This window comes from Trachymyrmex septentrionalis, unplaced genomic scaffold, assembly GCF_001594115.1.
Source record: "Trachymyrmex septentrionalis isolate Tsep2-gDNA-1 unplaced genomic scaffold, Tsep1.0 scaffold81, whole genome shotgun sequence".
NCBI lineage: Eukaryota > Metazoa > Arthropoda > Insecta > Hymenoptera > Formicidae > Trachymyrmex > Trachymyrmex septentrionalis.
This window is the reverse complement of record NW_017305997.1, coordinates 1,277,491-1,294,024: the sequence shown is the minus strand read 5'-3', so window position 1 is coordinate 1,294,024 and position 16,534 is coordinate 1,277,491. Positions and strand designations below refer to the sequence as shown.

Below are 16,534 nucleotides of genomic sequence, written 5' to 3'. Positions count from 1 at the left end.
ATAATTGCGCAAATTAGTACCAGCGCTGACTTTTAATGCTTCGTGAATTTATGTATTATTCTTTTTATTTATTATTAAAGTATGTACTTGAAATTTGACGGTAGTACTCACTCTTCTCTAAAGCGTCAAAAATATCGTTAACTGGATATTCATACGACGTTATGTAGTTGTCTTTCCATCTTGTGTCGTTTAAGAGACTTAAATCATCAACATCGTGGAACTGAAAATGTTAAAAATAAAATGTAAGCTCTATTAATTACATTAGTTTACAAAAAATAATTTTTTTTAATTACTTTGAACCAAACAAAGTGTTTCTTACAAAGTTTGACTGAAAACAGTACCGCACGCAAAATATTGTACTAGTACATTACGTTTTCGAAATAACTGCAGAGATTTAATCTATCAAAAATTTTTTGCGATATTTAATATTTTTTTATATAAAAGATTAATATTATCTTAAAATTCTAATGAGAAGTGAATGTATTGTCCATTCTCTATAAGATGCATTTTTATAAATTTAAATATCTTACTTTTTAGCCATGTTATGTATGGGTTCTTGACTTGTGATACATAATACAATATTAAAAATATTATAGATATATTGTTAAATATATTAATAATTCAAAATAACTTTTTGTGTAAACTAGTGTTATTTTAATGCTTTATGATCATGAAATTGATGCTTGCAATTCTTATTAGTTTTAAATAGCAACTATTGGATAAGATTGTAATTATAAATCTGGTAAATTCTCTTTTGAAAAAGATTAAATACGTGTTTGCGAAAAGACTTACTTCAGAAAGTAAGTCCATTGTGCGCCCTTTATAAGAGATCCACTGATAACCTTTACGCAATATATCTTGTATGTTGTTGATCGGTAAGGTAAACTGTGGTCTCGTAAGGAACGCAGTAAGATTCGCCGTGTAAAAGGATGTTAGTATTAAAATGAATATCCACCACATGGCGATCAGAATCCGCGTCGAGTCTGCAATTGGTGTAAATTCATTTTTCAATTCAATAGCACGTAGTAAACAATACAATTAGCATATGTTTGTTGCTTTCAAAAATCGTAGTATAAAAAAATTAATATCCTGTTACAATCCTATACATAAATTATGCTAGTCGGATATGGTTCAGATTTTTCATAAATTTAATTTACATTATTACAAATTAAATATAAAAATAATTGCACATAACGTATATCGCAGTATATAATGATGTAACTCTTGAAGAAATATGAAACGTCGTTTGCGTATATAAAGATATGGCAATCAAGATGTCACGAAGATAGCAGGGCAGTATCTCGTACCTGTCGTCGCGATTATATTGGTTCCTTGTTTTAACAAAGAACTATACACAAACCATACGCAAGAGAATAAGCTGAAATTTTCGGAGTCGAGTTTGTTCCACAATTTTGCCCTATGAGATAATAATAATATTGAGAACTGAAGCGTTTCAGCACATTCTATGGATTTTTTTTCTTTTGACGAACCTGAATGTGGCCAATGTGTAAATTATGGGTCCTACAGAGACCACTGCAGCCAGCACAAACAACCAAACGGTTTTGTTGAATGGTGCGAGCAATCCCGAACCGGTTGCCGATTCTTGCGGTCGTTTCATCAATACCGTCAACTCGCCTTGTTCCAGGATTGTACTGAACGTGCAATACTTCCGCATCTCCGGCAAAATGGGCAAGTAGGCCACCGCCATATCTACCTTCTGAATGAAAAAACTTTATATATATATACCAGATTGATAAGCCAAAAAAAAAATTTTTTTTTAAATGGCTTCTCAGCTCAAAAGCTTCCATTTCATGCCAAAAGAACACCCCTAAATTTTTATTGAAAAATATTAAGATTTAGAGGTCGCTAGTGAGCGAGTTTTAAATCAAAGTTTCGATTTTCTTTAAAGGCATGTTTGATACATTTTTTAAAAGATGTCCTTAAGAGGTTTTTGAACTTTTTGTTGCCTGGAATTTTAATGACTTTATAGTCAAATGTAGACAGAAATTTTGTCACAAGAAAAAACCGACAGTCAGTTTTTTTTTCTAAAAAAAATTCTGTCTTATATATATATTATATTAAGACATTAAAATAATTTATTAATTGGTCAAAAATAAATCGTTTCAGAGAAAAGTGTCTTACCTTTTCGTAAAGTAAATTTAATATTCCGCTTTCTTTGTTGCCCAACACGTGTTGTTCAGGAGGTATGATCGTGTATGTGAAATTTAATTTGGAACTAAGCAGCTTAAGCAAGTAAAACGCATAGCCTTTTCCCACCCATGTTCCATTCTCCATCACTAATCCGGAGAACGGCATGTCCTACAATTTTATATTTTCGCATACATAATTAAGATTCTTAAAAAATTGCAATCCTTATATAAATTAATAAAACTAATTTAATATCAGGATAATAAGGGCGGAAATTTGCCAATTAGTTTTCATGGGATAAAATTAATAAATATTATCGATAACGTTTGTTAATTTAAGATCGTAAATATTATTGCTTAGAAATAAGTGTAATCATCTTTTGGCGAGATTATATCTAAGATCAGTATTTATATTAAAGTCTTATATATTAATTAAGATTGTTTTAATTATAGTCTTAAAATGTCATAAATCAGTCAGAGCTGTACTAACATCTTAAATCATTAATTAAGACGACTTTGAAATAAGAATCAACTTAAAATTGATTATTCAATATTTCCATTTTTAAGGTAATTGCGTATAATAATATGGCTATTAAATCCCACAATAATGTCCAAGCACCCTCAATGTAATTATTATTGCGCGTTCATTATCGCAGCGTTACGATCGTTCCATGCGCGGTTAGTTGCGTACTTAACTCGAATGTTTGTACATTTTAATGTTAGATATCGGGTTGCGCACGAACACGCTAATGAACGCTATGAAGATTGCAAGATGCGCGACGTATATCGGGAGATATATAGTGGCAAACCTGACATAATATTTATTATTAACCACGATACTCGCGTAATACAACAGCCTTAACAACTCGGTTACTCGATTAGCTGTTCTTTGTTTACCGCGTCACGCAAAACACGCTATGCTGGGAAGTTATTATTCAAGTTCCGACTATACATGCAGCCGTCGCAATATATAATTATTCGCTTATCCATTCTGCACCAAGAACTCGAGATATACTTAACATCTTTTTATGTTTTGATATATGATAAATTAATTAATTCAATATGCTCGTATTTTATATTATTTAAAAGGACATGTTATTTTCAAGAAATTAATGATGATTTCAATTGTGCAAATGGCAATTTCATGGAAAATTTGCTGCAGAAAATAATACATTTGAGAATTAGCTTAGTGAAGGATACAATTTACGTGCAAGATATGGTGACCATTTTACATCATTGCATGTTATATCTTTTATTCTAGATTTTTCCCATGACCAATATAAAAAAGTAGGACATTTTGTCGATGATCGATAAATCACATACGGCGGATTGTCATTTCAAATGTGACATGACGATATTCTTCTCTTTTTACAAGTGGCCATTCGTATAATTATTCCTTGTAGTTTTCTTTTTCATGTACGAGATGAGAATATATAAAAAAATGAATTAATATAAATTCAATATCTAAATAATTAAACAACTTATATTTTTAAATTTATGTAAAAAAATTTAATCTTGATTAATGTGCTTAACACCTACAGAACGATTTTACAGGATATCTAAAAAACTTGACTATAAATATACAAATATAAAGACAATTTTGTTGGACCATCGAAATGATTATGTAAGACACTCAGCTAGTTACTAGAATGTCAAAACTGTACTCATTATAGGTACTTAAACGGTTTACATGATTAATTTAATGGCAACAAAATTATTTTCCGCAAATTTGTATCTAGCTAAAGTTTTAGGTACTTCGGCAATGCCGTTCTTTGCGTGCAGACATAAATGATTATCGTAAAAGAAGTGTATGGATCTTTTTCACTGCGGTAAGAGTTGCAAATATTTTTTTTCTGCTGAAAATGTTACATCGGTGACATTTGCTCTACACTCCTACCACTCATCATCAAGTAGACAAATAAAAATGCGTGTCATCATGAAAGATATAGTAAAATAAATATCGTGCCATGTGTTTCACGGTATATTTATTTGCACGATAACATCTATAATATCGTTAAAAAAATATCAACCAGTTTATAATCCGACAATATAGTTTGTTAGTATTATCACATTTAAAGAGTTACGTATTGTTAATTGATCTTTGATGAACTTTTAAGCTAAAGTAATCATTTATTGGAAAATTTAAACTTGAAAATATGATAAAATAAATATTATACGTCGATCTAATAAATTATTCTGTTCAATGATTTAATTAAGCATAACACTATTTCTTAAATTATTTCAGAAAGCTTTACCCTCCAAGTTTTCGAAAAATTTCAACATTTGCGTTAACATGCAAGTAGTTTAAGTTGATCTTTGTTATATTAAACATTTTGTTGCTACTTTCTCTTAATATAACAGTGACCAAATTAAACATCATTTTGACTCCGGACAAAGTAAACAGCAAAAATTCTTATTACTAGCTCAGTTGCTTTGATTAATATTCATATTATTTGGAAAAGATTGCTCGCGTACGCCCCGGAATATGTAAACACAAATTCACGGATTTTTCTGTTATCCATTTTCGCTTTTTCTTCCAAAGATTAAATGTAATCCTATAAAATAGTACCTTTTACTTTATTTATATACGGTATATTTACTTGTATAATTATTAGACTTACGTTCCAAGATGTTATTTTCATTTCTGTGGGTATTGTTGACTTTACGGAACTTCGTCCATTAGTTGTGGTATCATCTGAAATCATAATATTGTCTTTGGTAATTAACGTTAATGATATGTCAAATTATGGAAACATGTTCCAAGCTTTTAACTTGACAACAGTGCTATTTTTGGAACGTTAACAACAATTTTATAGTTTTACTATTAAAATAATAATAATAATAATAATAATAATAATAGTCATTCGATCGTAAAAAAATAAACTATTACTATTTTATAACATCAAGAGAAAGAAGTAATTAATTACTTATTACTTAAAGTAACTGGGCCCAATTTGGGCCGTTTTCCAAAAAATGAGCCACTTGCTATTTATATATATTATATAATTAATTATACAGATGACAGTAGTAATTCGAGGCGATCCAATCAATACGATTCGGTTCAATCAATTCATAAATCATATTATTCATTCTGTTTGTGTAAAAACAGGAAAAACTGATACATCGTGGTTATAATATTCCGTAAGTAAGTAATTGCTTTCTATAATTATGAAAACGTGATTATTAATTTCCGTAATTCATGTTATTGTTCTTATTCATATTATAGCTCTATATTCATACTTTACAACGCTATATTTAGTTTATATTTTTTGTCACAACGTTTTGTTTATAATTAAAGATAAGGAAATCTTTGTATGGTAATACCAATGTAATGTTTGAGCACATGCGTAAGTGACACACACAAGTTTATCACAAATCTGTTCATGAAAATTGTGTGGGAACTAAAAATGATAAAGGCCCTTTTATTTATCCGAACTGCGAGTGAATCCATAAGCACAATTTTAAGAAGGAGAAGTTGACACAGGTATTCAATGTTTAAGTTGTTAAATAGCTTTTTTTAAATGTTTATACATCAATATGTTTATGTAATAAAATTATGAATTTATAAAAGTAATGTTGGATTACTTTATCTTTCATATTTTTAATATTTTCGAAAAAGATGCTAAGGTGCCCCAAATGCTACCTTCCTTTTAAATCTTTACTGCATTTATAAAAATATATGGATATAATTTATATTTTTTTTAAATACAGAAATGTTCCCTCTTTTGAATGTGACTATTAATTTTCAATTCTGAGACCTTAGCAAAAAATTAAAAAAATTCTAAGTTTAGAGGGTCCACACTGAGCCCGATTACATTACATAATAGTAATTTTTAATTATTATTATTATTAATTGTTATATACATAATTAATTAATTAATGTACTCTATTTAAAATAAATAATCTTTGTGAAACGTTTTCTGTTTGCTATCGATTTAACCCTCAGCTGGCAATGTGAAATTTTCACTCTTCCACAACTTGTCTTCAAACTTCAGAGCAGATTTTTGTATTGTTGCAAATAATATAAAAATGTGAAAAAAATCCTATATATGTGCATGTGAAAGTTTTAACAAGTTTTTACTACTAGAAAACTGGATTGCAGTACTTCTTTTTTTTTCTTCTTTTTTATAGATTTAAATTTATCAAAATTCACAATTAAAAAAATTGACTGTGTTATTAAAGTCCAACATTGTCAGTGGAGGGTTAATTTTTGTACCTATCATTTAATCTTATCTTTTTCACGCAGATTTTTAGTGCTTTAAGAGAATTATATAATAAATAAAGATTAACAGAAATTTTAACAAAAGTCAATTATCAATAATTAGCTGACTAGCTTACTTTGTCCGTACGTGATACAGTAACACGTCGCAAATATGAACGTGCCGAATAAAAGTTGTCGGAAGTTGAGCATTCTTCATCAGTGTCTCCGACTACATCTTATCTGCTCGCATCTTCTTTGTGTCTCGTGGCTCTCCTCCGACCGGAAATATTTCGTGCGATGCGGCATAACCAGCAGTTAGGTGAATCGATACTAACACTCCAGTCATCCTGACCCGGACGACAGCAACGTAGTGACGAGCTGTTTTATGTCAGTCTGTCACGCGACCGTCGAAAGTACCCAAAGAGGGGAAAAGAGTTGACGCGTGGAAACCCCGACCAGGGTTCTGTACGGCGCGGGCGCCGTCAACCCTCAGCAGTCGTATCTCACACGTTATTGTTCTTTTTTTTAAAGATTCTATTGGTCCTCGCAGTAATTAATCATTCATTCATTATCAACAAAACGTGTGCTACTTTTACTTGGTTGATCGTAAAAATCAATGTAACAACTGATAATCAGGCGTGCACCCAATTTTAGATTTATTTACTTGTTTTTAACAATGTACATATATCAGATGATATCTCATACGTCATACGAGATTGACAAGCGGAAAGATTTAGTAAATTATATAGTATTTTGTAAGATTATTTCATTTGTTACGAAATCGTGCATTTAGATTTTTCAAGATAGTCAAGTCTTTTAAAAATTTAAAAGAACCGAAATACACATAAGTATGAAATACTAACTTAGGAATAATAATCATTGGAATATTTTTATATCCCAGCGACGAGAAAAAGTAAATTGTAAAATATTGTTTTGTTTGATATTGTTTAATTTCTTTTTCTTTTTATATCTATTTTCCAGGCTATAAACCTTAAATATGTAATTTCCATTGAAAATCTGCAATGAATAAGCATTATATTAATTAAAATTTTTATTTTTTTTTAAATATCGTCATAATAAGCTACTTAACGTGCTTATTTCGTTTAATATTTGTTTATTTTGTATTTTTAGAAAATTTGTGATTAAATTCTTATCTATAACATTTTCAAATATTAATATAATCGGTAAATAATAGTATACAATATTATTAATAATAATAACTTTTTTGGGCTGTAAAATATCCTAGGTAAACGTAAAAAAAATCAAACGGTTACTCTCGATTTAAACGTAATATCAGATGATATATATATATATATTTTATATTATTATATATTATTTTTATTTCATATAGACGCAATTGATAAACAGAGAAATTTGATAAATTAATATGTTTTGTGAAATTATTTCGTTATGAAATCGTCCATCTGGATTTTTTCAAGCCGGTCAAGTCTAAAAAAAATTTGCAAATCAAAATGCGCAAAAGTATGATAAGAATTGAATAAAAATATTTTTTAAACGTGATAAAAGCTGTCCTTCAAATACTTTCTCAGAGACAAAATTCACAAGATGTTATCTATTCCATAAAATTGATTAATATATATTGTAATAAATTATATTCTTTCAAACTTTCTATATGTGTGAAAACAGACAGATAGATGACAATGAGATGACAAAGAAAATGGGAGAAATTTCTTTAACGCCTGATGGCGATACTGAGTGATTGATTGGCAACATTAAATATGACTAGAGAGAGAAATAGACACGTGTACCATTTTGTCACGCAAGTTACAATATTTCACACAATTCATCTATCACAACGCTATCTTATTCTTTAACCTTCTAACAATAGAAATTATCTGATCCAAGCAGCGGACAAACATGAAAAAGATAGACAATTTTTAAAGCGATCAAATTTTTATTAATCATTCTTTATTTGAAGAAAACGCTTATCGAAACGCCATCGATCACGCAAATGGTATCTTATCCAGCAATGTTAGCAATAATTATCGATTGTCTTTCTCTTTAAATAGTTTCTAGCGCTTACAACAATATATAGCATTCTTTATATTTTAGAGATAAACTGAGAGATTAATGTTCGCGGACGTTCGCGGATGTAAAGTCCTCGTGAACGTTATATCAGTCGGCACGAAGGTTGCGTTAGACGGGCGCGATCAATATACGCACCATTAGTAACATTAAGCAAGTAATCGTGTGAATCATCTGTCAGAGGAAATTAATAGTGATATTATTAATAGGACGTGCACATTCCGTGCGTATAAAAGTGTAACGCCAAGTAGAATTGAGATCATTGAGATTAATCGTCCTCATACTGCCGAATGCTACGGAAATTGGAACGAAGTGTGGGTGGTCATGGTGGAGAATAGAGAACAGATTCTTCTTGAGAACGATTTTCATTGTTTATCGTTTAAGTTGAAGTACATCTCAATATACAAATCACATCGCTTTGTGCCCTACGAAGTAGTAGTATATATCGCCGCTCCTCTCGCCGGAGCGTCTAAGTTGTCTCTCGTTCGCAGCCGCAGCAAAAAGGGGCTACCGCGTTTTTTTCTCTCTTCGCACCGAAGGATCGAGCGACGTGTGTCGGGACCGAGACACGATGAAGTCGAATAAACAGTTTATCGGCAAACAATATGGGAAATATCGGAAACGGATATTCGTTTATACTTCGCATCAATCACCCTGTCCGAATATTTCCTCTCCATCCAGCCTCGGTAGATTCGAAGCTATCTACCATCTGTTTCATTCTTTGTACGTATATATATATATATATCTGTCTTCTGATATATTGGTTGATCGATATAGTTGACTTATACCTTAACGCTGTCGGAGATTTTATCCGCTAACGTTATACAATCTGCTTTCGCTGTCTTCATCGTTTCTCGACTCTCTCACTCGTCTCCGCTGTATTACAGTCATCGCGCGAGGGAGATTGCCGGAACTAAACGAAAAGGCGGAAGGGATGGGAAAATAAGTGCGAAAGTAGAACGCGGGAAGCGCGATCGAAATGCGCTCAAGCAAGCTCGGCAGCAACGTTACCGATGTATAAAATCACATCTCGTTATGACGATGATGACGGGGTGATGAGAAATGATAAAAATGATCATGAAGGCGTTAATGCGGTAAATGGAACGTAATAATCTCGATGATGATCAATAATAAATGATTACGATAATTGGCATCTAATCAATAACTTACGACGTTGGCGATTATAATCACCTTGTCGCGTTATTCAATGAGAGATCTGGCGACGAATAGGCGAGGAGTGCGCGCGGAGGTGGACATTATGATTGGGACAGAGAAAATTCGGCAAATCGGTAAATTCAAAAAAGATTAATATATACATATACATGAATTACATAATGTATATTATTACATATACTCACAATTTTTCTTGGGATTAAAGAATGAAGCGCTTAAAAAGGTAAAACAGTGATAAAAGATAAAACAAAAAAATTTGAAATTCCTTTTTAACACCTCCAAAGAGAGAGCTCACGAATAATATTAATCACATAAATAAAACAAAGTTAACGTAATAATTATGTATTACTTTTTACAATTATGACGAAGTGTGCACTCGCTTTTCCGAATTTGCCATGTTACCGAACTTTCCTCGCAAATCGCGACGAGATGGACTCTGCGTCAACTTACTCCGGATTAGTTTATCTGCTATTCCTTCGCAAGTTTGTAGACCTACCTACGATACGGACAGAGGAAGGAGATTCAGTTAATCGGAATAAGCGCTAAAACAAGTTCGGTGATAAAGCATAACAGTATAATATACTTCGGAATGAAACGTGCTTTTACGCTAGATATGCGTGACGAGGTAAATGGCATGCGATTTAGAGATCACTCAATACGTAACGGAAAGTCAACACTATCGGTAGAAACGAATCGGTGTTAATGTAAAACTTCTCGAGTGAATGATAGCAGTGGCATAGAGTACACCACGTTTTTCTTGATGTTTGGTTCACGACGCGTCTGGAATCTTAGTTTTTTTCTCCTTCGACAATACGCTTATTCATTTCGTTCACTTCTTTTTTTTTTTCTTTCATACGTTCAGACCGTAAGTTCGGCCGTTAAATAAATCAGATTTCGGCTTGTATTCATTGTATTCATTACCGTATACGTATTCACACCCTCTCTTATTAAAATTATTCTTTACTACATACGCTTGTATTATTGAAAACGTAAATACCTTTCGAGGTAGGACTCATGATCTTCCCGATTCACCAAAGTTTCATTTAAACGATAGTCATGCAAACACGAAAGCGTGTTTTCCTAGAACCACGTTTCATGCTTCTAAATGAGCTCACCTTTATCGTGTATCGTCGTACGCAAGAATTCTCCAATTGTTATCTGGCAATTGAATTTAATAAAAAAAAATTTAAGGTAAGAATAAAACATATCCAGGATTGGCTTCTTTCAAATACAACTTCTGAAGTTGTTTTCAAAATAAATATGGTTATCTTTACATTAAATCAACGTGTAATGCCTGTTTCTACCAATATAGATCAACCTTAATCTTGGTTTAATTTACTCTTCGTCCTTTTTAATTCTTAAAACTAGCAAAAAATGGAGAATTAATTGAACCAAGATTAAAATTAAACTACATTGGTAGAAACGAGTATAAGTTCTATCAATGTAGATTAACTTCTATACAGCAGATCCTTCCAGAAATATTGCAATAACATTCCAATGATGTTGCAGCAATGTACCTTGCTGTATGTTTATCTCGGTTTACTCTTTTTCTAATTTCAAAAAAATAACAAGTAAGTAAACGCGAGATTAAAGTTAATCTACGTTTGGTAGAAATGGACGTAAGTTAGATTTCTCTGCATAGCTATACTGATATTGATCTTGCCGATCATGCATTCCGATACGAGCGATACAGCAAGATGTATGACGTGATTTTCCAATCGTTTTACGCATCCTGGTCCTTTCCTCGAAGGATAATTGGGAATACAGGTTCTACGAATAAGAATAATATCACCATATGCAGTACAGTCGTAGATGCCCCTTGAAATCGTCACAGCCTCTGGCAGATTAAAAATAACGCAAGCTACAGTAATGTCCTATATTAAATTCGGCATTCGTTCAACGACGAACAGTGACGTAGCGTCTCCGAGCAACGACTTGCATGCGTTCTCGCTCCCGATTGTTAAACGAATCTCGAATTTGACATTAAAAAAAAAAAAAGAAGTTACAGTTAATTAACTAAAGTTACAAAGAAAGTAAACTATTCGAGCTATTCCTTCTGTGCTTCGTCGCCAAAAATCACCATGCGAGTGAGACTGTATCTCTCCGATAATCGCGAAAAGATTTTCCGACGTTTCTAAGGGTGCATTCCGTTTTGCGCTCGTTAAGCATCATCTGTTCTTGTTTAATATTTGAGACAGACAACAAGGATGATCTGATGCTTACTGTGTGATGCGCGTGAAAACGGAACGCATCCTAAATCGCGAGCGGGACATTCGCTAATGTGACAGAAAGTGGACAGTAGATACGCAGGGACTCTCGCAGGTCTCACGAGGTCAAAATAAAAAAGTGCGAATATTCCAATACATTTATGTTATGAATTGAAAAATCGCGTGGCGATATCACTTGACGCTGCCTGATTAAAAAAGAGAGAAAGATAGCTTTGAATTCAAATCCACGATCGATTTCGGACAAGGCAAGCGTGATGAAGTCGCGTGACATGCACGTTCTCCATTTTTCACGTGGGTCGTATGATGATCGCTATAATTACGCGTGATCGCACGTTAGATACGCGCGAACAGATCGCGATTGGTTCTGTTTTCTCTTTCTAATGTCCGTTTTTTCATTCTTTTTGTACCGATTTAACTCTTGTCAATCAGGCAAATATGGGGCGCTGATACTGTTACTTTCTCCGAAAAAGTATCGTAAACCTCGTATACAGTGTAAAAGAGAATAAATTGAATTCGAGTGACGTCTTTTATAGAGATCATTAATCATTTTTAAACGTTTTCTTATGAATACAGTTTATCTATAAAACTGATTTTCGTTTCACTAAATTACATTTGTAAAGGAAAGACTTATATCTTTTCATAGACAAGGCAGAGCAGGTGAAGGAAGAACCATCTAAATTTGGAACAAGTATTTGAGATTTATAAAAGCTAGAAAGAATTAAATTAAATCAAACAGATTTTTCATCTTTCAAACGGTCTTTATACAATCTGTTATCACAAATAAAGCTTAACAAGCATTCTCAATCGCAAAAATCTGCAACCCACTGTCGGGCAAATGTCGTTAATTTAAAAGAAGCAGAATTACTGATGATGTCACCTTGTAAAATTAACATATCTTCGATCTCTTCGATCTTTATGCCTTCCTTCTGGTGCTCCCTCGTTCACAAGAAACCAAGGAGGAGATTATATTGCACAATCCCGCGCACGATCATGCGTTAAAAAAAGTCAGTTCCATCGCAGATACGTAAATGTATACACAATTATCACGAGTCAGTCTCCAACGTGAGCGATGATGCGATTTACCGGTGAACTTTCCAACGTGTACCATACGTAATGTGGCATGTGTGTATGTTCCTCTATGTGTGTGTACGTGTGTGGGTATATGCGCGTGAGGCGTGTATCTCTGGGATTATTCGGTTTGCATGGTGATCGAGCAGTAAAGCGGAAGTCGAAGGGTTACCAGTTACTCCGAAGCGCTTCCTCTGCCGCCGCAGTAGCTGGTCAATTCATTTATCGTACACGGGTTGATGCAACATTCCTCGTGGATACCTCGACCCTGCCTTCGGTAACGCCTGCCAGCAAAGCGTCCGTCTAACATCCCTCGTGCCCTCGCTCGCGGCAAGAATGGGGGAAACTCATAGGCGATTGGATAATCGGCCATTTCCATTTCTGAAACAAAAATGAATCTGAATCTCTCTAGTAGGCATTGTTACAACTTTAATAAATGGCAATAAAACTTCAATTGCACGTCAACAAATCATCTGTTTATTAACCAAAAATTCTGGTATTTAACTTAATAAGCGCCCTCGCTTTATATCTCATTCTCGTTTATTCTGTACATTAAGTATGTGCACTAAAAAAAAAAGAAGTGTTTAATTTTAAGATATTAAAACGTTTTATTCTGGGTTGTTCCGTCTTTTGATAAACTTCGGCCCACTGTCTTACTCTCTTACTCTCTTATGTTCTTACTCTTTTACTCTTTTATTTATCCCATAGCTAAATTATCTCACAGTTTATCTAAAGATGGGACAACCGGCCTTAAGACGTTTAAAATTGAAATATCTTTTATTATTGAATAATTGCTTTGCAAAGATGTTTTTTTTAAACGTAAACATTTTAAGCACCGCACTTATTACAATGTGCCTCTTATTTTGCGCGTGGAAAAATTTAAAAAAGTTTTGAAATTTTCGAAAAAGCTTTTGATTGCAAAAACTTTTTCTCTCTAAAGTCATACCTTGAGTGCGAACGTAGTCGAAGTTGCTATCTCTGCTGTCGACATTCGCTTCTTCTCGCGCTGTGAAAGAAATCAAAGTAAAACATTGTCCGAAAATCTCAAAACTTTTTTGGCGATCGAAAGTAAAGGATCTTTAAGCGTAATTTATACAAGAGAAAATAAAATTTTTAAACAGATTATATACGTTTCGCCAATTGACATTAATTAAAAGTGACATAATATCTTATGTTATAATTTCGCATTCAACAATATAAATGTAACGCAACGAAAGACGTTAATAAGAATTACATTATTTTGAGTGTGAAATTATATAAAACATTACTTTTAGCAATATCGACTACGGTAATTAGCGCAAGAGCTATTGATTGTATTGTAATACATATATTGTACTTATATTTAAAATCAAACTAGAATAATTTCATTTGTGCCATCATGCTTGCCTACGTTTTGTTTGACGAATTTCACATGTTTTAAAAAAGAAAATGGAGAAATGTTCACAGTGCGTGTCACATATGCCACATTATTCGAAAAAAATAAATAACGAGAATTTGCTTTCCACGATCATCAATAAATCGGACAGGCACATCTAGATCTCAGTGTTAGATTATACGAATCTATTTTATCGATTAAGCTCGGTGACAAGTTATTTTTTATTTACGCGTCCGAAAAAGTTTACGTAAATTTCCATTGTAAATTTTTGTTTTCATAAAAAAAAAACCTACGAGTAAAGAGCCGCCGCTAAAAAATGTAATGTCCCCGATTGTCGGCGTATTTAAGTCATTCGACGATTATGGAGAGTGCGTCGGCTTATGATCCCACTCGGGAATATGTAATACCAGCTTACATGCATTATTCATTGGCGACAAAGTGGCGATTACTTGGTTAATTGCGGGCACAGATTGATCGCGTGCTTAATCGCCTTTTGTAAAAGACCATGCTTGAGAAGCCGTTAAAATTGAAGGGTCCGACCGATAAAAGTTCCCTTATAATCGGTGGACAGCGTAGTCTATAATGTTCGCTTTAAACGTGAGGTTGTATCTAAAGTGAGCTATACGAATTATAGGCTGACCTCATTCTTATATTGAGCCGTTTAATTATACGTCTAGTGCAAATTAAGTCTCATTCATACTTCGAAACGAGTCACTTTAGATATGCGGGTTTAACGTTAAGAGTAATGGACAGTTCGAAATGTCAAATTAACGTGTCTGTCCGTTTACAGATGTTTTTCATCAAATATCCCACGATATCGAAATTTACGAATACCCAGTAATTTGGCATTTATATTGGATAAGTATCAGTGCCTTTATTATAAAATACTTGTCGCACCATCGCGGGTGACATTAATCGAGAAAGAAGGAATGCGAACGGCATTAATATTAATGACCATGTCGCCGCATTACAAATGCAAATTTTGTCACGAGGCGTCTGCCATCGAGAAATCTTCCTTAATATTATTCCTTAACTTCCTATTATTAACTTCCTGAATTATATGCTTGCACGCGCGCAAGAGCGTCAATGACATATTCCGGACGCGTGATTTTCCTCTCGCAGATCATGAAATGAAAAAATTAAAAGGAACGCATCAATAATGGAATATTTTCATGTCTCTTAAAAAAGTCAGTATTTCGTTCTCTCTAAATTTTAACGATAGAGTAAAATTACGCTGACAAATAACCAATTAAAAAGTGCTTAATTACATTAAAATATTTAGTTATATAAATATAATACAAGTATAAATCAAATAAGATATAAGTCAAATATAAATCAAATATTCTTATCGGTCGAAATTTCACTTATAATTATTCAGATATAAAATTATTTTATTAGATTATTTAAGACCACACACACAAATGTTTAAGACTTAATCCTATTGTCCTATTATTTGTTTCTTGTAGACATGTACAATTTGAAAATTAACGGTGAAAGACGCCTATTAAGGCTGAAATAATCAGCGAATAACCGCTAGTTAAACAGTCGCTTTGAGCTATGATTACATCAAGAATGAAATACGATGCGTCTCTTGTGTCCACACATTTAGAAACATAATTGCTTAACGTTATCACGCGAAGAAAGAGAAATAAGCACAAATTGTTGCATTCAGTAATGATCTATTACTACTACATTTATCTATGACTTGATATCGGAAGCGAGTGATAAGAGCGTTTCCTCTATCGATTAGCTCAAACTCACCTTGACCACTCTTCTTAAACATGGAGTTGTACACGCCATCACAGATTATTTGTAGAGCATTCGAAAGCTTCTTGCCGCAATATTTCTGCGGCGCACTCACGGCAGATCGCTTCGAGCTGAATTGGGGATAACCATCTACCTGTGCGTTTCCTGATTCCGTCACAAGAAGCGCGACGGCGAGCAGCAGGCTCACCAGCACGTTTAATCGATTCGCGGACATCTGAAAGTGATACGATTCTCGTTTAATTACATTACAATACAGAAAATTAAATTCATTGTCTCCCTAATCTTCATCCGCTTTACTCCACAATTAGATCACAAAGTTGCAATGAAAATTAAACTCTGAATTTCTGTAAGCGGATAGAAGTACGTCAAATTGATCGACCTGGCAGACTTTAACATTTATTGTAATTAGCTTCGCCCTTGATTTGCGTTGAAGACGATTTTAGAAAAAGGAAAGAAACGGGATAAAAAGAAGGAAATACATAAGTATTCCCACTTTTAAGGGCCATTCTGAACAGTACTTTCTACAGTT

The 16,534-nt window shown here is 33.1% G+C and overlaps 2 protein-coding genes across 2 annotated transcripts in view; both read right to left on the bottom strand.

Annotated features, from left to right (window-relative positions):
• LOC108754843 (glutamate receptor ionotropic, delta-2-like) overlaps positions 1–6,662 on the bottom strand; it is an 8,108-nt gene extending 1,446 nt beyond the window's left edge. The window contains exons 1-7 of the mRNA XM_018497467.1: positions 6,486–6,662; positions 4,769–4,842; positions 2,143–2,319; positions 1,491–1,717; positions 1,308–1,417; positions 793–983; positions 112–220 (exon numbers count right to left, since the gene is read on the bottom strand). Coding sequence (XP_018352969.1) covers positions 112–220; positions 793–983; positions 1,308–1,417; positions 1,491–1,717; positions 2,143–2,319; positions 4,769–4,842; positions 6,486–6,558 — 961 coding nt within the window. The 5' untranslated portion in view covers positions 6,559–6,662. The remainder of the gene's footprint in view (positions 1–111; positions 221–792; positions 984–1,307; positions 1,418–1,490; positions 1,718–2,142; positions 2,320–4,768; positions 4,843–6,485) is intronic.
• Positions 6,663–12,719: 6,057 nt separating this feature from the next.
• The window catches only part of LOC108754847 (LIRP), an 11,294-nt gene continuing 7,479 nt past the window's right edge, over positions 12,720–16,534 (bottom strand). Inside the window, 3 exon segments of the mRNA XM_018497470.1 lie at positions 12,720–13,244; positions 13,810–13,869; positions 16,000–16,219. Coding sequence (XP_018352972.1) covers positions 13,039–13,244; positions 13,810–13,869; positions 16,000–16,219 — 486 coding nt within the window. The 3' untranslated portion in view covers positions 12,720–13,038.